Source organism: Callorhinchus milii, unplaced genomic scaffold (genome assembly GCF_018977255.1).
Source record: "Callorhinchus milii isolate IMCB2004 unplaced genomic scaffold, IMCB_Cmil_1.0 Scaffold148, whole genome shotgun sequence".
Classification (NCBI taxonomy): Eukaryota; Metazoa; Chordata; class Chondrichthyes; order Chimaeriformes; family Callorhinchidae; genus Callorhinchus; species Callorhinchus milii.
Genome location: NW_024704889.1, coordinates 13289 through 40612, shown reverse-complemented (window position 1 = coordinate 40612; position 27324 = coordinate 13289). Strand labels below are relative to the sequence as shown.

General features: G+C 45.8%; 1 protein-coding gene across 1 annotated transcript; it reads right to left on the bottom strand.

Annotated features, from left to right (window-relative positions):
- Nucleotides 1–6259: 6259 nt before the first annotated feature.
- LOC103172014 (NACHT, LRR and PYD domains-containing protein 3-like) lies at nucleotides 6260–27050 on the bottom strand. Its single transcript, XM_042345898.1, has 6 exons — nucleotides 26878–27050; nucleotides 16520–16982; nucleotides 14924–14989; nucleotides 12334–14122; nucleotides 6773–6803; nucleotides 6260–6325 (listed from the first exon to the last, which is right to left on the bottom strand). Exons 2-6 carry the CDS (start codon nucleotides 16608–16610, stop codon nucleotides 6260–6262), a joined length of 2043 nt encoding a protein of 680 aa, XP_042201832.1. The 5' UTR covers nucleotides 16611–16982; nucleotides 26878–27050.
- Nucleotides 27051–27324: the final 274 nt, after the last annotated feature.

The following is a 27324-nucleotide window of genomic DNA, read 5'->3' as shown; positions in this document are numbered from 1 at the left end:
CTGAAAAGTTCAGTCGCTGTGTGTTTTACTCGAAGGTGTAGTGACTGTGTTTCTCACTGGAAAGTGTATGTGTGTGTTTCACTGGAGATTATAGTGGCTGTGTGTTTCACTGGAAAGTGTAGTGACTATGTGTTTCACTGGAGAGTGTAGTGACCTGTTTTAATATTCTCTTTTCCACATTCTCTCTCACACAGTCCCTCACTCTCTCTGTTTCTCTTTCACCCTCACACACAGTCGCTCTCTCTTACTCTGTCTCTCTCTCTCTCTCTCTCTCTCACACACACACACACACACTCACAGTCTTTCTAATAATAATAACGGTGTATATGATATATCGCCTTTTCACATCTTCTCAAAGTCTCAAAGCACTTCACAGAATAGACTGTAGTGTAGTGATTGTATTTTGTGGGCGAAACGCAGCAGACAATTGCGCCCAGCGACGTCCCCCCAAACAGCTGAGGATTGAAATGATTGGATTTAAATATTATATTGTTTTTTTCTTGAGGAATTAATATAAAGCGCGTGTGTGTATGTGTCTTTCTTGTGTACGTGTGTGTGTCTGTGTGTGTGTCTGTGTGTGTGTGTATCTGTGGGTGTGTTTGTGGGTGTTTGTCTCGTGTGTGTGTGTCTGTGTATGTGTGTGCGTGTCTGTGTGTCTGCCTGTAGGTGTGTGTGTCTATAGGTGGGTCTGTGGGTGAGTGGGTGTCTGGAGGTGTGTGTCTCTGAGTATTTGTCTATGTGTGTGTTTGTGTCTGTGTGTGTTTGTGTGGGTGTGCGTCTGTGTCTTGTGTGTGTGAGTCTGAATGTGTTTATCTATTTGTTTGTTTGTGTCTGTGTGCGGGTGTCTCTGTGTGTGGATGTCTCTGTGTGTTTATGTGTTTGTCTGTGTGTGTGTCTATGGGTGGGTGGGTGTCTGTGGGTGTGTGTCTGTATGTGTCTATGTGTGTGTTTGTGTCTGTGTGTGTCTGGTCTGGTGCGTGTTTGTGTCTGTATGTGTTTGTGTCTGTGTATGGGTGTCTGTGTGTGTATGTGTATGTGTGTGCGTGTTTGTCTGTGGGTGGGTCTGTGTGTGTGTGTATCTTTGTGTGTGGGTGTCTGTGTCTCTGTGTATGTGTCCGTGTGTGTGTGCGTGTTCGTCAGTGTGTGTGTGTCTGTGTATCTATGTGTGTGGGTGTGTAAGGAAACTTCCCCAAGGTTTCACCCTGACCAGTGAGGAATTGAACCCAGCTCTTCCGGCTTGCGACGGGAGGGGTCTAACCCCTGAACTATTGGACTGTGTGTTGCCAGAGATATAGAGATAGAGAATGACAGGGATAGACGTAGAGAGAGACAGAGATAAATATACTGTGAGATAGAGAGAGACTGAGTGACATTGTGTGAGAGAGACAGAAGGACAGCGAGAGACCGAGAGACAGAGAGAGAGAGAGAGAGAGAGAGAGAGAGAGAGAGAGAGATAGACTGATAGAGATAGAGAGAGACGGAGAGAAAGAGAGAGACAGGGAGTGAGCGAGAGAGAGAGAGAGAGACTAAGAGAAGGAGAGAAAGAGAGAAGTAGAGAACGATAGAGACTGAGAGAGGTTGAGAGAGACAGTGACAGAACGAGAGACAGAGGGAAAGAGAGAGAGACTGTGAGAGATATCAGATTATAAAGTGCAGTGTTTGTGTCTTTTCTGGAATAGAAAGAATGTGAGAGCCAGAGTTAGAGAGACAGAGAGAGAGGGAGTGGGAGACAGTCAAAGTTGGAGAGCGACAGATAGATACAGTGTGAGAACCAGGGTTAGATAGGTACATATAGAGAGAGTGTGAGAGCTGGAGTTAGAAGGAGAGACAGCGAGAGGGAGTGTGAAAGTCAGAGTTAGAGAGAGAGACAGATAGAGAGAGTGTGAAACCCACAGATAGAGAGAGATAAGAGGGAGAGTGAGAGCAGCCAGGTTTAGAGAGCCAAAGATAGGGAGCATGTGAGAGCTAAAGTTAGAGAGAGAGAGAGGGAGACAGCTACAGAGATTGTTAGAGTCAGAGAGAGAGAGAGAGAGAGAGGGAGAGCGAGAAATAGGGAGAGTTTGGGTGTCAGAGTTACAGAGAGAGACAGATAGATAGAGAGAGTGTGAGAAACAGGGTTAGAATGATAGAGAAACAGAGAGAGAAAGAGTAACACTGGGTGAGATCCCGAGAGACAGACTATGATAGAGACACGGAAAGAAAGACAGAGAGAGAGAGACCGAGACATAGCGATAGACTGAGAGAAAGCGAGAGACAAAAAAGAGCGCCCAGGGGCAGGTGTGTATCAGGGCTGATGTGATAATAACGTTCCGCAGAGCAGAGGAATCACGATTAGCATCTTTAACAATCATTAACTAAAGTCCATAAAAGCATCCATTTTGTTAACATCCACCATATTAAACTTAATGTCTTGTAATCTCACTGTCACTGTCAGCTCAGCTCTGATTCCCTGCAGTGACCGCAGCTGATTCTCTCCGTCTGAACTGAACCTATTCCCCCACAGCCTGAAACACATTAAACGGGAAATAAACCCATGGGATAATGGTACAAACTGTAAACTTTTCATGTCGCAATTTAATGAATAAATAAATCCCTTCAAACTCTTTCCATTCTGATACGCAGCCATTTCTCTGTGTGGTTATCACATTAAACACTGACACAAACACTCACCTGATCCCCCCCAGACTGGTGCAGGTCTGTATGAGGCGGCGGAGAGCGGGGACAGAGCCGTCTGTGAAGGAGTTAGACCTTAGGTCCAGGATCCTCAGTGAGCGGTTTGTGCTGAGAGCGGAGACCAGAGCATCAGCGCAGCCATCGGTCAGACTGTTACTGTACAGCCTTGAGATCAGAGACACAGAGACATGACAGGGATCAGAGTAAACACAGTGGGTATAACCCACTGTCACTCACTACAGGCCGTCACTCAAGGAAGGAAGAGGCGTCAGATGCCACAAGCGGATCCAGAGATGGAAACGACACCTCAGACAGTCCCTGCCCCCAGCGTGGGGGCCTCAGAAGGTTTCCCCGATATCCAGATATAATACATAATATAATAATAATCCTGGCATTTGATACAGCGCCTCATCATGTCTTGGAGACGCCTCAAAGCTCTTCACAGTATCCACTTTAAAGTGAATTGATTGTCTATTTTTGATGCGAAATATTACTTCGAAGGGATTACTAACCCTGAAAAAGCGATCTGCAAATAGTCACAACAGGATTGTGACGGACTGTGTGGCAAACAGACACGAGTAGAGTAATGAAACATCCGTAAGGTGTTGCTCTGCCAGGAATCACCCCCAGGCCTCTCGCTAGCGAGGCGAGGGCTCTAACCACTGAGCTACAGGACTCAGACTGCAGTGTGTGAGCTGACACAGGCTAACCCAGGGCTAAAGCTGTGTAGACTTTATTCTGGGAGAGGGTTTTGCACAGACGTTTTGACTGTGAAGTTACCAACAAAACACTACCTCAGGACATGATTTTTCCACAAAAAAAATTCAATGTCAGTAGGGAATATGGATCGAATCATTGAACTGAGTGAGGTAAACATCTCAGGAAGCCCCAGCATCATGCATGTCTGAGCCCACACATGTTGGAGCAGTGCACACACGCGCGCACCCACACATGTCCACACATGTAAAATAACAAACATACACATACATAAACACAAAGACACAAACTCACACAAAAACGTACAACACACAAGCAGACACGCATGAAGACACACACATACAAAAACAATCATACACACATATATATGATTACTAAGAGAAAGAGAGAAATATACAAACATAAATACAAACACACACACATACACACAAACGGCACACAACACGCTTCAGTCCACAATTTCCCAGATTATTGTCCCCACAGCCTGGACACAGAGACACACATACAGGGAATATAGTGTTACAACACAATACACTTTGACATGTATATACAGGAGCCTTTCACGTGGGGAGCAAGTCCTCGGGCGCTGGGACCAGTGTCAGACATACCCGCACATGAGACACGGTCATCAAACAGCTAATATTTTTATTGATTCATGTGTTGTCCAACAGTTGACAAGTGGGGTGGTCGTGCGGCCCCGGGGTGGGGAACTTTTTCGCGCTCCGCAACCATTTCCATCATTCCTAATTCACCTCCACCACTCAATTCCTCCCTCCCGCCCTCCCGCACACCCTCCGCTCCATCCATACTTCCTTCCTTACTGTCTCTCCCTCCTTCCTCTCTCTCCCTCCTTTCTCTAACCGCCTCTTTACTCTTCATCCTTTCTCTCCCTCGCTCCACTCCCACCTTCCTCTCCGTCGGAGCCACAGAAGTTGAACGAGTGCGTAAACACATACACACAAGCACAGAGACATACACACCTAAATACACGTAAACACCCACAAACACACATACACAGATACACAGTCAAACACACACAAATAAACAACATCATCAACAAAATGACATTTATAGAGCGCCTTTCTCGTCGGGAGGACGTCCGAAAGCGCTGAACAGTCAGGTATCAGGACCGGAGCATGGGGGAGGGGTGAGGGAGGGGTGTAATAGGATTGATGGTTGCGGTGGTTTAGGGGGAAGGGCGGGCTAGGTGTGTGGCGTGGATTAGGAGTGACGATTGGAGTCGGGGAGGGGTGGGGTAGGGTTGAGGGTTGTGGCGAGGGTGCGAGTGATGGGATCGGGCGAGGGTGGGAGTGGTGGGGTCGAACGAGGGTGGGAGTGATGGAAATCGGGCGAGGGTTTGAGTGATGGGAATCGGGCGAGCGTGGTAGTGATGTGAATTGGGCGAGGGTGGGAATGATGGGAATCGGGCGAGAGTGGGAGTGATGGCTTCGCGCGTGGGTGGGACTGATGCGGTCGGGCGAGGGTGGGAGTTATGGAGTCGGGCGAGGGTGGGAGTGATGGGGTCGGGCGAGGGTAGGAGTGATGGGGTCGAGCAAGTGGGAGTGATGGGTCTGGGAGCTTGGTGTGTGACTACACGAGCTGCTGTAGCTTGTGAAGGGAAAAGTTGGGAACACACACACGAACACACACACAATCGCACACTCTCATAGGAACATACACAAACACACACAACAACAACAACAAGATTATATTTGTTTTGCGCCTTTCCCGTCGGGAGGACGTCAGAAACAGAAACACTCACAAACGCATAAACAAAGAACCGCGTATCCACGAACATGCACACAAATAAACACAGATGCACACACAGAAACACACAAACAAATACACAAACAAAGAATGGCACCCACACACAAAAAACCCCACAGAAACACACACACAGAAATGGAGATTAACACAGAGACACACTCAAAAACACACGCACAAACATACACACAAACACAGAAACAAACACAAAAATAAAGAAACAGAAGCACACACAGAGAAGTACAAAAACTAACTCACACTCACAAAAACACTCGCAAGCAATACATACACAGACACAGACACACACACAAACAGACAAACACATGCACTGGCACAAAGACACACACAGACATACACACACAGTGTTGTCATGGGTTAATGTTAAAGTGTGGTTTAAGAATATAAAATAGAAGTGCAAAAGCTGCAAAGCTCAGTAACTGAAGGTAGAACCCAATACAACGGCAACATAAGGTCAGGACGTACAAGGACACAGAAAGTCTGTTCACACTTACACACTTGGCGAATGGACTGATCAGGAGAGAATAAAATGGGGTTAATGGAGGAATTGAAACATATAACATAACTTAACATGTAGCAGCAGGAGTAGGCCATTCGGCCCTTCGAGCCTGCCCCGCCATTCAATAATGCCCGATCTTCTAATCTAACTCCAGCTAATAACCTGACGCTGGCTTATCCCCATATCCCTTAATTGAATTTTGCAATAAGAAATCTATCTATCGCAGTCTTGAACGTGTTCAAGGACTGAGCGTCAACAGCCCTTTGTCGTGGTGAGTTTCATATATTCACCACCCTTTGAGTGAAGAAGTTCTTCCTCAACTCATTGCGAAAGGGCTGGCCTCTGATTTTAAGTTTGTGACGCCTGGTTTTAGTTTCTCCAACCGGGGGAAACAGTCTCCCGCTATCTACTCTATCATGCCCTTTGACGATCTTATAGGTTTCTATAAGATCCGCTCTAATTCTTCTATATTCTTGAGAATATATGCCCAAATTGGTCAGCCCATCCTCGTAATATTCTGCATATAACCACATAAGTAGTTGTTTTTCTTAAAAAGAGACAGCTTTGGCTGGAGTTTTTGTGTTGCCTTTAAACAAAGGTGTAGTTAAATATCTCTCTGGAACCGTAGCGGAGCGCTGCGAGACACGACCAGGGCTGTAACAGAAATCCGGTCGGTAAAGTTTTGTGTCTTGTGTATTATTATTTTTTTATTATTTGTGTATTACCTGCTGTTTTAACCTGAATAATGTGACTCAACTCAACTAATTGGTAAACTGGAATTGGATCATTCTAAAACTGTTGGGGATAGTTGCAAATGTTTCCAACAACGGACACACAGACATACAAACAGACATACACACACAGACACACACAGACACACAGCCATATTAATACGTTTTGAGAGTTTGATGTAAACGATGGCTGTGGCCTAACACTGTCACACCGATTCCTGTCACAATATTCAGCCGCACTGATCAGACAGTCACAATAAACACATTGAGATATTGGAGTCACTCAGACTCGGAAGACACAGTGTGTTACTTACCCGAGACTCTGTATTTTACACTCCGGGTTCCTCAGAGCCTCACACAGTCGCTTCACTCCACAATCTCCCAGATTATTGCTCCCCAGCCTTGACACAGAGACACAAACACAGGGAATATAGTGTAACAACACAATACACATTGACATGTATATACAGGAGCGTTTAACGTGGGGAGCAAGTCCCAAAGCGCTGTGCCCATTCACACATCGTAGTCTCGCTCACACTCTCCGTCTCTCTCTCCCTTCCTTCCCTTTCTCTCAGTCTCTCCCACTCAGATCCTTTTCTCTGGTTCTCAGTCTCACTCGCTTTCTCTGGCTCTGTTTTTTTGTCTCCCTGTCTCGCTCTCTCTCTCACACACACAGTGTTTCTCCCTCTCTCTGTCACTCAGTCCCTCTCTATCTCTCAGTCTCTCACCCAGTCTTTCTCTCAATCACTCTCTCTGAGTCTTTCTATGTTTGTACCACAAAACAGTCACTACACTTTATAATATATTCTCTCTCACATTCTCTCTCTCTCTCTCAGTCTCTTTCTTACTCTCTCAGTCTCCCCCTCTCACTCTCTTTCTCTCTCTCCCTGCCTCAGTCTGTATTCTCTCAGCCTGTCTGAGGCTTATCTGCACTTTAAAATATATTTTCGCTCACTGTCTCTATCAATCTGTCTCTCTCCCATTATTTCTGTTTGTCAGGCTCTCTGATTCTTTCGTTCTGTCTCTCTTTCTTACAGTCACTCTCTCTGTATCTCCCACAAAACACGCAGTCACTACATTGTGCACTGCATTGTATAATATATTTTCTCTCATAATCTCTCTTTATGAGTCTCTCTGATTCTCTCTTTCATCAGTCGGTCTGTCAGTCTCTCTCAGTCTCTCTCTCTCTCCCTCCCCCAGTCACTGCACTTTATATTATATTTTCTCTCAGTCTTTCTCAGTCTCTCTCTCGGTCTATATCTCTCAAAACTCTGAGGCTCTCATTCAATCTCGCTCTCGTTCAATCTTTCTGTCTCTATTTGCCTCTCTCCGTCTCTCTCTTACTCTCACTCAGTCGCTCCCACAAAATACATCACCACACTTTATAATTGTACCTCTCAGTCTCTTTCTCCTAGTTTCTCTTTCTTCGACTCTCTCTCCTATCTCTCTCTCTATCTGTCTCTCTAAGTCTCCTTCACTGTATCTTTCAGTCTCTCTCTCAGTCTCTCTCTCTGTCCCTCTCTCTTCCAGAAAACACAAAATCACTACACATTATAATATACTTTCTCGCACAGTCTCTCCATGTCTCTCTCTGACTCTCTCACAAAACCCAGTCACCACACTTTATGATATATTCTCCCACCCAGTCTCTATCTCTATGTCCATGTTTCTCTATACACCGCAGTTATTCTTTCTCCTTGTCTCTCTCACCGTCTCTCTCTGACTCGCTCTGTCTCTCTTTCTCTGTCTGTCTCTCTTTCTCTCAGTCTCTTTCTTAGTCTCTCTCTCTCTCTTTGACAATCTCCCTCGCAGTCTCTGTCTCAGCCTCTCTCTCAGTCTCTCTCTCTCTCGCGCGCGCACGCGCGCGCACTCTCTCTAACCATCACACTCTCTGTTTCTCTGTGGTTTAGTCTCTCTTAGTCTCTCTCTCTCTCGCCTCTGTCGGTCTCGCTCTTTCACAATCTCTCTCACACACTCTCTCTCTGCCTATGTCTCAGTCTCCTCTCTCAATTGCTCTTTTTTTCAATCTTGCACTCTCATTTACTCTCTTTCAGCCTCTCAGCCTCAGTCTCTCTCGATTAGTCTCGCTCTCTCCCATTCTCTCTCTCAGTCTCCCTCTTCCTCTCTCTCAGTCAACGTCTCCGTCACTCTCTGAGTCTCTCAGTCTATATCTTTCTCTATCTCACTCTGAGGCTCACACTCTCTATCTGAGTCCATCAGAATTTTTCTCTCTCTCAGACTCTCTCTCTCACAGGCTCCTCTATCGAAACACAGTCGCTACGCTGTATAATATATCCTCCCTCAGTCACTCTCTCTGTCTCCTTTTCTCTCTGTATCATAATTATTCTCTCTCCTAGTCTCTCTTTCTCTCTGTCCCTCTTTCCCACAAACACAGTCACTATACATTAAAATATATTTACTCGCACAGTCTCTCTCTCCCTCTGTCACTCTCTCAGTATCTCTATGACTCTTCCGCAGTCACAATAATTTGTTATACATTCTCCCACACAGTCTCCCTCTGTATGTTTATTTTTCTATCATATATCGCAATTATTCTCTCTCCTAGTCTCTCACTGTCTATCTCTCTGTCTCTCGCTTTCTCTCTGTGTCTCTCTTTCTCCCAGTCTCTCTCTAAGTCTCCCGCACTCTCCCTCTCGCTCTCTCTCGGTCACGCTCTCTCTCGGTCGCGATATCTCTCACAGTTTCTCTCTCAGCCTCTCTCAGTCTCCCTCTCTCTCAGTCACTCTTTCTCTCAATCTCGCACTCTTATTTACTCTCGCTCAGTCTCTCAGCCTCAGTCTATATCGATTAGTCTCGCCCTCTCTGAGGCTCTCTCTCCGCGCTCTCAGTCACTGTCTTAGTTTCTTTCTCTCTCAGTCTCTCGCTATATATCTCTCTCAGTCTCTCAGTTTCTCTCAAGCTCCCACTCTATATCTGTGTCTATCAGTATCTCACTCTCTCTCTCACTCGCTCTCTCATTCTCCCCCGCTCTCTCACAGGCTCTTCCCCGGAACACAGTCACTACACTTTATAATGTATTCTCCCTCTCAGTCGCTCTCTCTCTGTCTCTTTTACTCTCTACATCGCAGTTATTTTCTCTCCTAGTCTCTCTCTCTCTCTCTCTCTCTCTCTCTCACTGTCTCTCTCTCTTTCACTCCCTGCGTCTCTCTTTCTCTCTCTCGCTCTCTGTTTCAGTATATCGCTCTCTCTCTCGCTCTCTTAGTCTATCTCTCTCTCCGCCTCTCTATCTTTCACAATCTCCCTTAGTTTTCTCACTCAGCCTCTCTGTCTCTCTTCCTCACTCAGTCACTCTTTCTCTCAATCTCGCACTCTCATTTACTCACTCTCAGTCTCTCAGCCTCAGTCTAACTGGAATAGTCTCGCTCTTCCTCAGTCTCTCTCTCTTCCTGTCTCTCAGTCACCTTCTCAGTCTTTCTCTATCTCTGCGTCTCTCAGTCTCTCTCTCTCTCTCTCTCTCTCATTCTCCCCACTGTCTCAAGGGTCTTCCACGAAACACAGTCACTACAGTTTGTAATATATTCTCTCTCTCAGTCGCTCACTCTGTCTCTTTTTTTCTCTCGATATCGCATTTATTCTTTCTCCTAGTCTGTCTCACTTGCTCACTCTCCATCTGTGGGTATCAGTATCTCTCTCGCTCTCTCAGTCTCCCTTTTTCTCTTTCTCACGTGCTCTTTCAGGAAACACAGTCATTACACTTAATGATATATTCTCCCTCTCAGTCGCTGTATCTGTTTCTTTTTCTCTATATTGCATTTATTCTCACTCCTTCTCTCTCTCTTTCTCTCTCTCTCTGTCCCGTTCTCCCTCTCTGTGTGTGTGTGTCTCTCAGTCTCTTTCTCTATCTGTATCTCTCTCTGTCCCTCAGTCTATGTCTGTCTGTATCTCTCTCCATCTTTCGCTCTCTCTGTCTCCATCTCGTCGTCTCTTTTCAGTCTCTTTCTCAGTCTGTCTCTCAATCTGTACTTCTCTCGATGTCAGTCTCGCTCTCACTCAGTGTCTCTCTCAGTCTCTCTATCTTTCTCAGGCTTTTTTCTCTTTCTTACAGTCACTCACTCTCTTAGTCTCACTCTCAGTCTCTATGTTTCACCCAAAAACACAGTCACTTCACGTTATAATATATTCTCTCCCACAGTCTCTCTCTCTTTCTCACATACACACACACAGTCTCTGAAGTAGAGTGACGTATTTTGTTGATGAGGAAGAGCGAGAGACTGAGAAGGAGAATGAAAAGGTGACAGCGAAAGAGTAAGAAGCATTGAGAGAGACAACCAGTGTGTCTTGTGGGAGAGAGAGAGAGAGAGAGAGAGAGCGAGACTGAGGGAGACACACACAAAAAGAAAGAGTGTGAGAGAGAGAGAGATTGAAAGATAGAGAGACTGAGAGACGCGAAGATATAGGAGGAGAAAGAGTGAGACAGAGAGAGAAAGACACCGAGAGAGAGTATCTGAAAGAATAACTACAAGTGAGAAAGAGCCTGAGAGAGAAAGAGAGAGAGAGAGAGACACTAAGAGAAAATATCGAACGTGTAGTGACTGCAGTTTATGGAAGAAACAGAAAAAGACTAAGAGAGGGAGACTTAGCGAGAGAGTGAGAGAGATAGAGAGAGACTGAGAGAGAATGTGAAGGAAAATATGCCATGAACTGTAGTCATTTTGTGTTTTGGGTGAGAGACACAGTGTGAATGTGAGAAAGAGATAGAATGAGAGAGATTGATGGAGATAGAAACCGAGGTTGTAATAGAAAATATCTTATAAAGTGTAGTGGCAGTTTTGTGGGAGATACAGAGAAAGACGGTGAGAGACTGAACGAGAGAATGGGAGAGAGAAACTAAGGGAGAGTGTGCCTGCGAGAGAGAGAGAGGGGCTGAAGGAGGGACAGAGAGAGAAAAAGTGAGCGAGGCAGAAAAAGCAACTGAGAGAGATAGAGAGATGTACAAAGAAGGAAACTGAGAGAACCTATGAGAGAACATATATAGTAAAGTGTAATGATGGTGTATTTTGTGGGAGAGGCAGATAAATAACGAGAGAGAGAGAGTGAGAAAGAGAGTATCACAGAGAGGAGACTGAGAAAGCTTGAGCGAGAGAATGATCGAAAGACTAGGGTATACAGCGTGATTCAGATAAAGAGGGAGAGAAAGAGACAGATAGACAAAAAAAACAGAAAGAGAGCGTGAGAGAGCGAGAGAGAGAGAGAGAGAGAGAGAGGAGAGAGAGAGAGAGAGAGAGAGAGAATATAGTATGAAGTATATGACTGTGTGCTTTGCGGGAAAGGCAGAGAGAGAGCGAGAGAGACTGAGACCGAGAGACACTGAGAAAAATAGAGAATGAGCCTGAGTGAGAGACTGGCAGACAGGGAGAAAGAAAGAGACCGAGAGAGGGAAACCGTGAGAGAAAATATGTTATATAGTGTGTCGAATCTGTATTTTGTAGGTGACCACAGAGTGGGAGACTGAGAGTGAGAGAGAGAGAGAGAGAGAGACTGAGAAAGAGATAGAGAGCAAGAGGCTGAGTTACCGATACTGAGAGGCAATGACTGCGAGCGATAAAGAGAAGGAGACTGAGAGAGATAGAGAGAGAGGGGGACATAATATGTGGGAAAGACAGAGAGAGGATTAGATAGAGAAACTGAGAGGGAGAGAGGGAGAGCAAGATACCGAGAAAGAGAGAGATACTGGGAGAGAGACTGAGAAAGAGAGAGACTGAGAGAGAGACTGAAAGGTACAGAGAGCCTGAGAGAGCGGGGGCGACAGAGAGGGGATGGTAGAGAGAGACAGAGCGAGAGAGAACGAGAGATGGAGCGAGAGAGTTCATGTGAGAGAATATTTTATGATTGTGTTCAATATCAGTAAAGGCCTGGAAAAAGGCTTTCAAATAAGAACACGTATAAGACTTAGAAACAGAGTAAACTTACTGCAACTTCTGACACTTGTGCAGTGCAGGAACCAGACGCTGGAGACCCTCCTTCTGAATGTAGCAGCTCCTCAGATTCAGTAATTGTACTGTGTCACACAGTCTAATGGCCTGAGACAGCACAACACAGTCTATCGGTGTCAGTCTCAATGCTTTCCCTGGAGAGGAGTCATCAAATGTCAGTGTGTGTACAGTGCCCAGTGTGAGCTGTGTCAGGGCTTGATTCTGAGACTCAAACAGGTAGTGGAGTGTGTTCAGCAGCTTCCTTTTCGCAGTGACAGTGTCTGTGTCTCTGATCTGAGCTTTAAACTTTTCTTTCAGCCAATCGATCACCGCGCAGGTTGTCTGATGCACAAATGAACCCAGAAACTCCTCCAATGGCTGAGCTGCCCGTGGGGAGGAGAGACCCGCAACAAAGCGCAGGAATATCACAAACCGGCCGTCCTCCTCCCTGTGAGCTTTATTCAGGTGTTTCTGCAGATTTCCTGGATTTGGAGACAGGAACTGAGCGAGTGCAGCTACAAACTCCTGGATGGTGAGGTGCGGGAATGTGTAGACCACGCTGTGCTCTGAAGACTCTCTCTGCACAAGTTCCATGAGAAACCCAGAGAGGAACTGGGAAGGCTGGAGGTTATGTTTAATGAGATCGTCATCACTAAAGATAATGTTTCTATGGGAGACTCCAGTGAAGGCCATCTCACCAATCTTCAACATCACATCACGGGGGCTTTCCATCTTGACACTGTGATGTGACAGTATGTGATAAATATAATAGGAGAAGAGTTGTGTGACAGACTTGGGAACTCGCTGTTTGTTGCTGTGTTCCCGAGTGAAGAAGGGACCCAGAGACAGAGCGAGGATCCAGCAGTAGGACGGGTTGAAGCACATGGTGAACAGGAGCTCGTTCTCCTCCACGTGGCTGCAAATAGCAGCCGCCACCTCCTGATCTTCAAAGAACTTGTGAAAATATTGCTTTCTTTCTTCACCCACAAATCCCAAGATTTCAGCCCAGACACTGACCTGAGCCTTTGCCAGTAACTGTAATGCAGTGGGGCGGCTGGTCACCAGCACTGAGCAGCCCGGCAGCAGCTTTTGCTGTATTAAACTGTACACAATGTCAGACATTTTACAACGGAATTCAGGGTTTGTGCACCTGCGCTGAGGCTCTGTGTCTCTCCGACTGTCAGCGAAATCAATCCTTGCCCTGAATTCATCCAAACCATCAAATATAAAGAGCAACCTCTCTGGGTGTTTCCACAGCTCATCCAGAACATCCTTGAGGTAAGGATACTGCTCCACGACCAGGCGGTTCAGTGTAATTCTGCAGTTTAGTCTGTTTAGGTCTCGGAATTTAAAAATAAATACAAAGTGGAAGTGAGGATAGATTTTGTCTGTGGCCCAGTCATGGACAATCTTTTGTACCATGGTTGTTTTTCCAATCCCCGCCACTCCACTCACTACTGCGGAAATCCCTGTGGGAGAGTCAGAACTGCTTCCGTGAGAAGAAGGCAAATTACTTCCTTTTGAGAAGCTGCTATGGAATAGTTTATCAGTGCGGATTTTTTCCAGCTCTCCCCGGATTTGCTTCTGTCTCCACTCCTCGTGGTCTCTGGCTCTCGCCAGCAGCTCATGTTCTACCAGTTCCCGTTCACGTACATCCGAAATAATTGTTAACTCCGTGTAGTGATCAACCAACTGAAACGTCCTCACCTTCTCCTTTATCAGGATGGTCTTCACTTCCAGTTTCTCACATTGTTTCTGTAACGTCTCCTTATGCAATCGCTGAATGGCTTCATTTCGAACATTAAATAATCAGAAAGTTAAAGGAAGGATTATTGAGCATTGTAAAACAAAAATACTTAGATTCAGAGTAGGGCCTTTCAAACTAGGAGTACAGCCGAAAGCATTGCACTAGTTTACCACGTAGTTTAATGACTTTGTTGGCAAACACAGTAGCTTATTTGTGCACAACAATGTCCCACAAGCAGCCGTGAAGTGACTGACCACATAGATTTGAGGAATTTTTGGCCAGGTAACCGGGAGAGAGAAACTCACTTCTCTATTTTCAATTGGTATTATGGCGTTTTTAATGTCCAACTGAAAAGGGAGACATGGGCTTCGGTTTAATATCCCAATGATGGCATCTCCGACAATGTAGCACATCCCAGAACTGCCACTGGAGTGTCATCTAGTCCTGTTGATGTGAACTTGAACCCACAACCTCTGACTCCGAGACAAGAGAACACCAACTGAGCCAGGTAAAAAAGGGTTAAGCAATCTGAATTACACTCACACCACGGTAGATTTTCAAGCCAATATATGACGGCTTGTGAGACCTCATCTCTGACTTATTGTGAGAATGATCGCAATATTTGCTGAAATAATGTAAGAATCCAATAATATCACTCCACTCCCTCATTATTTCTCTCCTCTTCTCACCTCCCTCCTTATCTCCCTCCTGCGCTCTCCCCTCCCCTCCCTCATAATCTGCTTCGTACCCTCTCTCCTCATTTGAATGTTCTGGAAATCGCCAAGTAAATGGAAAAGTGTCAAACTGTTTGACGAGCTTGAATTTTGTCCATGTCACATACCTGTCAGATCACTGGGGACGTCTGTTACACTTCGAGGAATAGCCACGTCATTCGCGAGACTGGCAGCTGTTTGAATACAGTTAATATTATTAGTTTGAATGAACATCAGGCAGCTGACATCCTGGCTCAGTTTGTATCATTCTCGCTCCTGAGAGAGAAGGTTGTGGGATCAAACTCCACATCAGGGCTTTGACCTCAAAGACCAGGCTGACAATCCAGTGCAGGAATCCCGGCAAGTCACTAAGCCAAATATTTTGATTCTGTGCCCCTTGGTTAGCGACCCACCCTCCAAAGGAAATAATTTCTCCGACTCTACTCTACTAAAACTCTACTCTTACTTTTGAACATCTCTTTTAAATCTATTAAGTTGAACTTATTCATGCCAGAGTCAGAAGTTTTCAGATTCAAACCCCACGGCGGGACTTTGACTTATATCCTCTGTAGTCAGCGGGTGGTGGAGTGGGAGTGAGGAAGTGGGAAAGGTAGGGAGCTGCAGCGAAATCTAGGCATTTGAAGACGAGAGCGAGGACCGTAAAGTCGATCGGTTCGAAAATTGGGAGCCATTGCGGCCTGGCAAGGATTGGTGTGATTGGCGTTCTGAGTTTTCTGTGGTTTAATATGCGGCTGGCGGAGTTAATTAAATATTGTTTATGATTGAACTAAGCAGATCAGCAGCGATGGCATTTGAAATGTCCAGCCGTGATGTGACAAAGGCGTGAATGAGGGTTTTGGCTGCTGTGGGTGTGAGACAGAGGCAGGGAATGTGGCAGGGGAGGAACAAACAGTCCTGGTCAGGGATTGGATATGGGGGAGAAAGAAAAGTTATGGATTGAACCTAACTCCTCGCATACACACGGGTTTGGTGTGTTTGAGGGAGAGCCCATGGACGTTGAGGCGTTCGGACCCACAGGAAAGAAAATGCTGGCGGGAGCCAAAGATTATGGCTTTCATTGTGCCAATGTTCAGCTCCAAGAAGTTTGTGCACATCCAGGCCTTGAAAATCACCAGACAAACTAACAGTGTGGCCTAGGAGATGCAACTGGAGGAGATGGGGGAGCGGAGAAGTAGATTTGAGTATCATCCACATATATATGGGCTGTGTCCACTCTATTCATAAGCGCTTTGGTTTGCAGCGTTAACAGGAACTGATTTGGAAACATCCTATCTACAAGGAATGGTCTTTCACAACAAGACCTTCCCATGTGCCAGGCTGGCTTGTGTGTCACTGCAAGAGCTGCCCATGTGCCAGGCTGACTTGTGTGTCATAACAAGAACTGCCCATGTGCCAGGCTGGCTCCCCTGTCACGACAAGACCGCCCATGTGCCAGGATGGCTTGTGTGTCACTGCAAGAACTGTCCATATGCTCTGTCAACATCACCGATTTGGTTCATGGACCGTCGAACAAGTCCCTCATCTTCCATTTTACAAATTGGGAATTTGCTCAACCCCGATACTCAATGACTGCGATCCCAGTTCCAAATTATGTCAGATAAATGTATGCATTCTTGTTTAAAAGTACTTAGTAAGCACTTTACCTTCGAACATTATCATCTCTTTAAGACATTCCTCAATATCAATTAAAGAGAAACCATTACCTGTTGATGTGTTGCAGAGTGTCTGATCCATACCACGAATTGTGGCATTGCCCGTTACACACGCTCTTGGTTTAGGCTCCGTGGAGGCCATCTCACTCGAATCTCCCAAAGTGGTGGAACCGTTTCACAATTTAGTTGGTCATCACCAGTTCTGGTCGCTGTTTCAGTTCCGCCAGATGTGGATGTGTTCAGTCGTGGAGATGGTGATCATTTAATTGAATCATCAGTTTTCTCGTGGCTCTGTGTTTCAGATATGTGTTTCCTCTTTCCCAGCAATGTTCCAACAAAGCAATCAATTGCTGCTAAGTGCAGCCTAGTTGGTAAGATTTGTGACAGCTGTTGAGTCGTATTTACATTTTTTGATGAAGAATTTTTACAAGGCTAACAGGGAATCAAGACGTGATCTCTCAGGCAATAGCACTACGTTAGCATTCCAAATGAAAAATCCTTCTTGACATCTATCCTGCAATGAAGTAAATTGCAAGACTATCATTATAATAAATTCAGGAAATAATTATATTCAGATTTCTCACTGAAACGCAGTTAGGCATAAATGTACTAACGTTTCTTGCATTTGTTTTCTTTCACATCAGGAAGATGTCTCAAAACATTTCGCCGCTTGCTGTGAATTATAGTGAAACTGTATTTTGTACGTGAATGCAGCCGCCAATTTCACAGTATCATAGAGCTCAGAAGAAGGTCATTCGGCCCATTGTGTCTGTGAAAAGAGCTACCCAAATCAATGTCATTCATCCGCGCTCTCCCCATAGCCCTGCAAACTTGTCCTCCCCAAATAATTATCTACGTGTCTCTTATAAGTTGTTATCGAATCGGCTTCCACTACCCTTTCAGAAAATGTATTCCAGATCCGAACAACTTGCTGTGTGAAAACATTTCTCCTCACCTCCCTGCTGTTTCTTTTAACAACTATTTTAAATTGGTGCCCTTGGGTTATCAAGCCACCTGCCAGTGGAACTATTTTCTCCTTGTTCAACCGAGCAAACCCCTTTAATATTTTGAAAACTTCTATTAAGTCTCCATTAAACCTTCTCTGCTCCAAGAAGAATAAATCTAGCTTCACTACCCTCTCCTGATAACTGAAGTCCCTCATTCCAGGTACCGTTCTGGTAAATCTCCTTTGCACCCTCTCCAATGCATTGACATCCTTCCTAAAGTGTAGTCCTCAGACCTGAACACAATCTTTAACTGAGGCCTAATGAGTGTTTAAAAAAGTTCATCATAATTTCTTGACTTTTGTGTTCTATTCCCCTATTTATAAAGCCTAGTATCCCGTATACTTTCTTAACAGCTTTGTATACCTGTCCTGCCACCTTAAAAGATACTTATATGAACCCTCGGGTCTCTCTGTTCCTTTCCCCACTTTAAGATTCTACAATCTAGTTTATAAACTCTCTCCTCATTCTTCCTCCAAAATTGTATCACTTCACATTTTCCCACACTAAATTTATGTGTCAAATGTCTGCCCATTTTACCAGCCTGTCTTTGTCCACTTGCAATCTGCTACTATCCTGCTCACTGACTGCTGCATTTCCTAGCTGAGTCTTGTCTGGAAACTTGGAAATTGTGATCCCTATACCCAAATCCAGATAACTTATGTAATAATAATAATAATAATAATCCTTGCATTTGATATAGCGCTTTGCACGTCAGGAGGACGTCCCAAAGCGCTTCACAGAACACACTGTTAAGTGAATTGACTGTATATTTGTGGTCGAACGCGGCAGCCAATTGCGCACAGCAATGTCCCACAAACAGTCGTAGATTGAAAATGACCAATTTATTGTTGTTTTGGGTTTTGGAGGGATTATTATTAGGCGTGTGGAGTAAGGAAACCTGCCCAGGGTTTCGCCCACTGCCTGGAATTGAACTCAAATCTCTCGCTTGCAAAGCGAGTGCTCTAACCACTGAGCAACAGGACTCCACATGTAGATCAGAAACAACAGTGGACCCAATATTGGTGTCCTTAGGTGACAGCAGTGCACATCCTTCTCTGCTTTCTGTCTGCCAGCCAGTTCTGTATCGATGCTACTACTGTCCATTTAATACCGTGGAGTTCCATTTTGTCCCTTATGTGGCACTTCATCAAACGCCTTTTGAGAATCCATATGAACTACATCAACTGCACTAGCTTCATCCACACTATCCAATCCTTCAGCAAAAAACTCTATCAGGTTTTATCCAGACACGATTTGCCTTTAATAACCCATATTTTACTAATCGAAATTTTATGTTGTCCCGGATTATAGTCTCCAGAAGTTTCCTTTCCCGGGATTATCTGTAATTTACGCTTCCTCAGCCCAGCTCCATGTGACAATAGTGACACAAACGCACTTCTCCACATCAGTCCCATGGTGTCCCCACCAAGACTGACGCATACACATCCCCAAATCAGCTCCATGCCACCAAAACTTACAAACACATACTTCCCCTACTGAGCACAACGTCATCAACACTGATACAGAAACACATCTACAACCCAGCATCTTGCCACCAGCACTGACACACACACTTCACCAGCGCAGCCCTTAGCCATCAACGCTGACACACGCATACTTCTCTAGCTCAGCCCCATGCAACCAACTCTGACAAACCCAATTCCGCGACTCAGCCTCATGCCACAGACACTGACACACACTTCACCAACAAAGCTCCATACTGTTCGCAACAACACTAACATAAATATCCTTCACCAGCTCAGCCTCATGCTGTCCTGACCAACACTGTCGCCAACACACTTCACCAGCTCAGCTCCATAACAACAACGCTGACACACGGACATCACCAGCTCAGCTGCATATTACCAACACTGACACACCTCACCAGCTCAGCTCATGTCACCAACAATGACACACAAAAACTCCATAACGTCAGCCCCATGGTGTCGTAACCAAACTGACACACTTCACCAGCTCAGCGCCATGTAACCAACACTGACAAACACTTATCCAGTTCAGCTGCATGCCAGCAGCATTCACTCACATATACTCCCACAACTAACCCCCAAGTCACAACACTGACACACACAAACACTAGCTAAGGCCCATACCACCAACAACTACACACACACCCTTCAACTCAGCTCCATGCCATCAACACCGACACACAAACCCTTTAACTCAGCCCCATGCCATCAACACTGATAAACACACACACACACATACTTCACCAACCAGGTTCCCACATGTTGAACCTGGATATCCCACTCCACTCAACCATTGCCTTCAGTTCCTATGCCCCGAACTCTGGTCCTCTCTCTCTCTCTTTCTCTGTATAAATCCATTTCACCCTTTCTCTTTCTGCTGGAGAGTTCGCCTCAAATCCTTGTCCTTTGTACTTGTCCATGCAACCCCCCCTCCACCTATCCCCCAACCCCACCTCTGAATTTTGAGTCATAATAGCTTCTCCTCCTTCCTCCACACAAACACATCAGAGCTCCTTAATGAGACTTCTACTGTTCACAATCTACATGCTCCCCTTTGTTGACATAATCCAGAGACGTGGGTTGCACTGCCGTATGATGTGGAGGAAACCCAACTCTACCGTCCACCCTAGACTCGAGTACCATTGCTTCTCTGACTGGAAGACACAAATGCTGATTGATCTCCATCTATCTTCAGTTGAATGTTGTTAAGAAGAAGGCTCACCTGTTTGAGACCTGACAGTGCTTACTCACCCTAGTTATTGATGGCATTAATCTGCATCAAAGCAAAATTCACCTTTCTGAGCCAATGAGAAGAATATTGTCTTATTTCACCATAACTGTCCTTTAATCCATGTAAACTGGCTCGCACTCACTCTTGGCTTTCGCTCACCTCTATAATATTGTTTACCTGCAGCTGCACGTCTCACACCCCCTTCATCTGGGGTGTCCAAAAACATATATACATCTTTATTAAATTGGGGCCAGACTTTTTGAAACGCTTACTCAATGGCATTCAAACTCGCTCTCTACTCAAACTGCAGACCATAGAAAACTGCATCTTGTTTGCGATCCTACACCAGTCACCATATTTCTATCATTATGTCCTCCCAACATGAAAGGCGCTATACAAATGTGATTTTGTGTTGTATTACCATCATCCTCTCGCTCCTCTCGATCCTGTAGCATTTGATTTGATTCTCGCGTGTCTGACACATGTTCCAACCCATCACTGTGATTAAGGATATCCAAACCAGACTGAGAATGCTTCCACCCACCAACACTTCAAACACGCTTTGCTTAGAATGGAATGGCCCAGTGGCATATCTATTTTCAGCCTTATCCCTGAAAGTATTCGGCACAAATTGGCAAGAGTCAAAGCATGGGTACCTCATGTTCGAAAATAAAATCAGCCATAATCCGTTTGCAACCAGATATCCGACTATCTTATTGTTATTCGTTCGGTATTCCCCAATATCACGGTTGGTCAGACCAAAGGTCGGTACAATCAACAGATCTTATAAGAGAAAAATACCACCGTAGATATCTCGAGTTCAACACTGTGCCTTTACAGCACACAAGCTTAATTCTTCATGCTTTCAGTCTTCTTGCTTACAGCTTTCAATCCTCCCTCTGATATCTTCATTCTTAGTCTTTCTAGCTCTCAGTCTTCCATCCCCCGTACACTTGTCTCCGCGACCCGGGACGGCCCCATCTCCCGTACGCTCGTCTCCACGACCCGGGACGGCCCCGCTCACAAAGTTAACAGAACTCTTATACCGATGTTCGTCCGATCATGGTGCGGACATTAGATCACTTGGTCGAAATCATGCGGGGTTCACTTGAACACCTTATGGGGTGTACGTGCCTCAACACACATAACATTGTCCTTAAGACATAAGATAGAAGATTGATCAGTTTAGGGCTGTATCTGCTGCTCATTATTTTGTGGTGTGGGATCATTAGTACATTCCTTTTAAGTGACTGGTTATTTCTTATCAGTATCCCGGGATGGTACCAAAGTCCTCTAGTTTAAGCAACTTGCTCATTAGTTGCTATTCCTGAGGGTTGTCTTCTGTCACTTGGCCCTGTCAGAATCTAGCGAATTATTGCTAAATCGAGAACCAGTGTCGACCGGTAACTTGGACCGTTATCTCTGTGGGCGTGTTGTCATTTACTGATCAGAGGTTAACCCTGCCCTTTTCCAAAGCTCTCCTGTTATTATTTTCAAAACAGAGAAAACCAGATGTGTCCTATGCCATGACTGTCAGTCCAGTTGCCCCCCACACTTAACTAAAAGTTAACCCATTCACAACATCTACTATGATTCTAGCAGTATACAAAAAGAGTGTATTCTAACACCCCACCGCCCAGGAATATATATTCTAACTCCTCTCCCCTCAGCCTTCAGAATCACCCGCTGCCTGGCCCTCCTACAGCAGCTCTCAGGCTGTTTGTCATCTGAAACCTTTCTGAAACCTGACACTCACTATAGGGAGCGGCGACTCTCACAAAAGCTCCGCCAACCATCTGACAAGTCAGAGTGTATAATTCGCTGATCGAGATTTTAAAACTTCCATAGTATTGAGATGGTTTCAGCCACAAAGATTAAAGTATTCAGCAAAGCGCGGTGATATGGTCATCTATCCCAACATGAACCTGTTAAAAGTTTACCTGCTGACCTGGACTTACCACATGAGCAAACACCTGGTCTCCAGGGTATACAGGACTCACAAACTAATATAATTATTAACCACCGCTAAACAGAGTTCTTCAGAAAAACTATGCATTAATTTTCTATCTGTTACATTTTCCTTACTTTGTTAATTTTATTTCTACTGTTTTGCCCTTCTCTTCCCTCTTGTGGCTTCGCTGTTGCTGGACAGGAAAGCGGCAGCTCTCAGGCTGTTTATGCTCCGAAAAAAATCTGAAATTTGACTCTTACCACAGGGAGTGGCGATTCCCATAAATGTATATCCAACCAGTCTGACAACTCACTGTGTGTCTTGTTTGCTGACATAGATGTCCAAGTTTACAATAATCTATCGGGAGTCAAATAAATACAAAATCCATTCTCTTTTCTGCCCCCACCTTTGGAAACCATCACAGTCCCTTCGCCTCATTCCATCCCTTACCTCCTTCAGAGTATGTCTCAAGACCCTCCTCTTCGACCTCCTGCTTCCCGAAACCGCACACAATAGCTAGAGTTGGCTGTTCACCGACAAATACACTGCCATTGCACATCGAAGTAAAATCCTGCAAAGCTTTCAGATTTTTGGACAACATGATAAGGAGTTGTATATATATATATATATATATATATATATATATATATATACGGAGCTCTATGTTCACTGTGTAAATGATACTCACTACCATTGAACAATGCACTGCAGTTATCGACGCCTTATTTTCTTCATTTCCCAGTGTCAGGAATCCCTTGTTATATTCCTCAATCCTGATCTCTAATCGTTAGGGAGGTACATTTGGGGGATAGGTTGTAAGGTTGTAAAGTGACGGTGTTTCCAGATTTTAATTGTGAACAATGTCAGCATACCCTTCTGATGTCTTATAGCAGGTTTCTGGATTATTTGAGATTTCAATAGTTTAGGACATTTCAGTAAAACCACTCATTGCCTGAATGTAAACATTGGCTGTTAATGTATACCCTGCTCTCACCTCCTGGGCCTAATACCATGTCGTTCTTGCAGATGGACCAGATATTGAGATGCCTGAGTGGAGAGAAGATCAGGAGAGAGAGAGGCGCAGGAGATACTTCCAGATTTAGGGAGGGCCTTGGGTGAGAAGGGATTTGGAGAAGAGGCTGAGAATCTCTGGTGATCGGGAGAAATAGAGTCTTCAACAAAAGGGAGGTGATGAACATGTTCTGTTGGGAGAATATGGATGTGGGGAGAAAATCTCATCTTCTCATTATTTGCAACAGTGACGGTGGAGCTGAAGCCCTGAGGGGCGACGGATTCCCCTTGACCCAAAATACCCAGAAGCTGTTAGCGCGGTTCTGCGTTACTTGTCACTTTTGCAGTAGAGAGAAAATTAATAATAAATAATAATATAGCAATCCTTACATTTGATTCAGCGACTTATCGTGTCTGCGAGTCGTCTCAAAGCCCTACACTGTGACGTGAATTTCCCTGTATATAGCACCAATTGCATTTGTATAATAACAGTCAGCAAGGGAAGCATTTCACACTTGAAGCTGGTTTGCAATTTAAATCTGAAGTTAGATCATGTTTTGCCTCCCCAACTCCCTGGGAGATCCACACAGTGACACGAGTTGTTCAGACAAGCAGACACTCGGTATCCAGGGATTTGATGCTGGTCCAGGGAGCATGACTGAGCTTGTCCTCCAGCCCCAGGGAGCACTGTACAATCTCCAGGGAAGTGCAGGAACTGCAGTTTGAAGACAGGGTCAAGTCCTTAGTCTCTGCATGAAATTCCTATTTTACCATATTTGAGTTGAGAAATGACGATTTGATATTTTTGTGTCACTTGGGTGTCTGACACTGGTTCACATGGTTAACGGGAGCTGAGTGGGATAATTGTTGTAGTGACTGGTCTGCCCTAATAAGTGTTGCTGATGAGCCAGGCTGGGCTGTGCTGCCATCATCACTGCCGTTGAAAACTGCGGACACCCTCGGCCCAGAAACCGGACTAATGACCACCAGAGAGGGTTGGCTCGATTATCCATTCCATTGCCTTATAGGTCCGCTCCACCCTCGGCGGCCGTGCCTTCAGCCACGATGTCCCGAGGCTCTGGAACTCCCTTCTTCACTCCCTCCCCTTTTCTTCCTATTTTCAGGTCTCTGCTGAAGACCGTTATTTTCGTCCTCCCCCTCCCCCTGGCTCGGCCCCGGAATCTGTTTCTGTGAAGCGCTCTGTGACGCCGTCCGGCGCGGAGGGCGCTATATACATCCAAGTTGTTGTTGTTGCTACTTTGGTGAGTTTAGCTTCAACGAGTTTCCACTTCACCTCCCCCACAACGCACCCCCCTTCCTGAAACCTGACTCTAAAGGGAGCGGCGCTTCTCGCTAAATCACCTCCAACCATCTGACAAGTCCCTACCTGTATAATTTGCTGATGTGGATTTTAAAACTGCAATAGTATTGAGATGGTTTCAGCAACAGCGATTATAAATATTCAATAAAGTATGGTGATATGGTCATGTATTCCAACATGAATCTGCTCACACTTTACCTGTTGAGCTGTACTTGACACATGAGCAAACACCTGGTCGCCAGGCGATACAGGAATCAAAATCTGATATAAGTGTTCACCACCGCGACATACAACGCATCAGAAAAACTGTGGGTTAATTTTCTGTCTTCTGCTGTTAGTTCTGTTTCTTTGTTTTATGTTCTATTCCCTCCTGTAAGTTCCCTTCTGCTGTGCAGACAAGCGGCAGCTCTCGGGCTGTTTATGATCTCAAACATTCCTGAAATTTGACTCTCACCACAGAGAGCGGCGATTCTCAGAAATACATCCCCAACCAGTCAGACAAGTCATTCTGTATTGTGTTTACTGACAGAGCTGTTGAGGTTTAGAGCAGTCTACCGATAATCAAAGAAATAAGAAATCCATTTTTTGGATTTATCTGCTCCCACCTCTGGAACTGCGTCGCACATTGCCTTCGCCTCATTCCCTCTTTGTCTCCTTTGACCTTCAGTCACCATCTTATTGGCGGGGCAATGGGACACACTAAGCTCAGAGGGATGGGCGGGGGCTGGGGGGGACGAGTAGCGATAAACGTGGTGAGTTAGAGTAAAACCCCCCAGTTAGGTAAGAGAGTGGTACTAGCTGGGGCAAATGTCTGGGAATCGGATCCGTTGGGGTTAGATTGATGTAGTGGGACGAGTTGGGGTAAGAGCGGGCGGAGCGGTGCTAATTTGGGTGAGAGTCGACAGTGTGATTACTTAGGGGTTGGGATTGGGAGAATTTGACACACGGCAATGATGCTTTCAGACAAGGAACCCTCAGGTGGTGGAGGAGAGGCGATCAGCCTTATTGTTCTGGGACTATGGAGAAGGAATCAGTCCAATCTCTCTCTCTCGTCAGGGACTTGCATGTGGGTCACACAGTCACGGCACTTTACAGTGCATCCGTTCAAGCGCTTGGAGACGCCTTGAACATGTGATGAGCCGCTATAACAAACGCGAGGATTAGTAAACTTGCGGGTTCAAGCTCTGCTTCTCCATGTTAGGATCTCATCGGAAGAGTTTTATTTATCGTAATATGGCTGTGATAAAACTTTCACAGAGGGAAATCCAGCACAAAGCATAAGTCTCCAAACCAAACTGGGAATTTTCTGCATACCACCTACACAGGGAATTTCCAGTGAGAGATTGTTCTAATGGAATGTGCACTCTCACTCCCGCTGGAGTGATGCATCACACAACAAGATACAACAAGATCTCATTTATAGAGCGCCTTTCACGTCGGGAGGACGTCCCAAGGCGCTGGACAGTTGGGTCGCGACCCTAGCATGGGGGAAAGTGTCAGGGTGAGGGGAGCAAAGGAGCGAGAAGGGAGGAAATGGTCAGGGTGCGGGGAAGGAAGGGAGGGAGCGAGGAGGGGTAGAGAGTCGAGAGGGGAGCTGAAGGCCCGGCCACCGATGGTAGGGCGGTTGGGGCGGGGGATGTGGAGCAGACCGGAGCCAGAGGAACGGAGGGTATGGACAGGTAAGTAGGGGGATAGTAGATCGGAGAGATAGGAGGGAGCGAGGCCGTGAATGGCCTGGTAGGTGAGGATGAGGATCTTGAATTCCATCCTAATCACTCTGTTCGGGAGAGTAAAGGCAAGGAATGGCAAGAGCCATTCCTTGCCTTTACTCTCCGGAACAGAGTGATTAGAGTTTGGGCACCCAAGAGCATGGGTTGGAGTAACTGCTGGAATCTAATCAGCGAAGACCCCATGGCTCGCAATTGATATTGCTGTCCGGCGAGCTTTCCTGTTTCTTTTCCAGCTGGGAACACCGTACAAGTTAGGACTATTTTACAGGGTTAATAGGAGCCGACTAGGAGGATATCTGCCCCAGTGTCTGGTCTGCCCTTCGGGTGCTGTCGATGAGCCGGACTGGGCTTTGCTGCTATCAGCAGTGCCCTGGAATACCACGGATCCGCCACCGGCTCAGGAAACAGAGCAGAGTCTCTTACAGGAGGACGGCTCGATTCCGATAACCTGCAGCCAAACCTCTCCACCTCGGAGCCGGTTCAGCCCTTCGGATAACCCGCCCACTCACGCCCCTCACCCCCACCGAGGGCGTTTGAATGAGGCGCCCCCACTCCCCTGTCCACTCTGCCTGGAGAAGACGCTTAACATCAAACACCAAATTGAGAACACTTTTACAGACTATCAGATGGAGAAGAGGAAGAACTGAAGATTTTTGCAGATATTTGCTCACCAGTGATCACAGGGACGCGCTGAGCTGCTCCCCAGTGACTGGAAACCACCAGCTCCTTCAACTAGTTCTCTCCTGGTCCCCAATCAGCAGCACTCGGTGATCTCTCCCACCCACCAGCACCAACCTGCTGGTAATGTGCCCAATGGCTGGTTATGGGAAGGTTTGTGAGAGACGCTCACACCTGTGTGACAGAGAGGTTCAGCCCCTGAACCGCATTCCGTCTGAGACACTCCTGACATTTGATTCTGACTATAGGGAGCGGCACTTCTTGGAAAAACATAAATGGAACCGGTTGGACAAGTCGCTGCCCGTTTGCCTCAAGTATTTAACCGTTTGTCAAACCTCTCCACAGTGAAGCAATAAGTGCAAATATCAGCGTTTTGTGCAAAACGCAATGCGGTGTCCGCAGATGTAGTGCGATATTGTGTCACGTTAACAGATGATACG

Excerpts from the sequence above, each read along its gene's own strand:
- LOC103172014 (XM_042345898.1), bottom strand. The coding sequence starts at position 16,610 with ATGGCCTCCACGGAGCCTAAACCAAGAGCGTGTGTAACGGGCAATGCC. Across the intron at positions 14,990-16,519 it reads ACTCTGCAACACATCAACAG|CTGCCAGTCTCGCGAATGAC; the intron begins GTAATGGTTTCT and ends GTATTCAAACAG. Across the intron at positions 14,123-14,923 it reads CGTCCCCAGTGATCTGACAG|CCATTCAGCGATTGCATAAG; the intron begins GTATGTGACATG and ends TTCGAAATGAAG.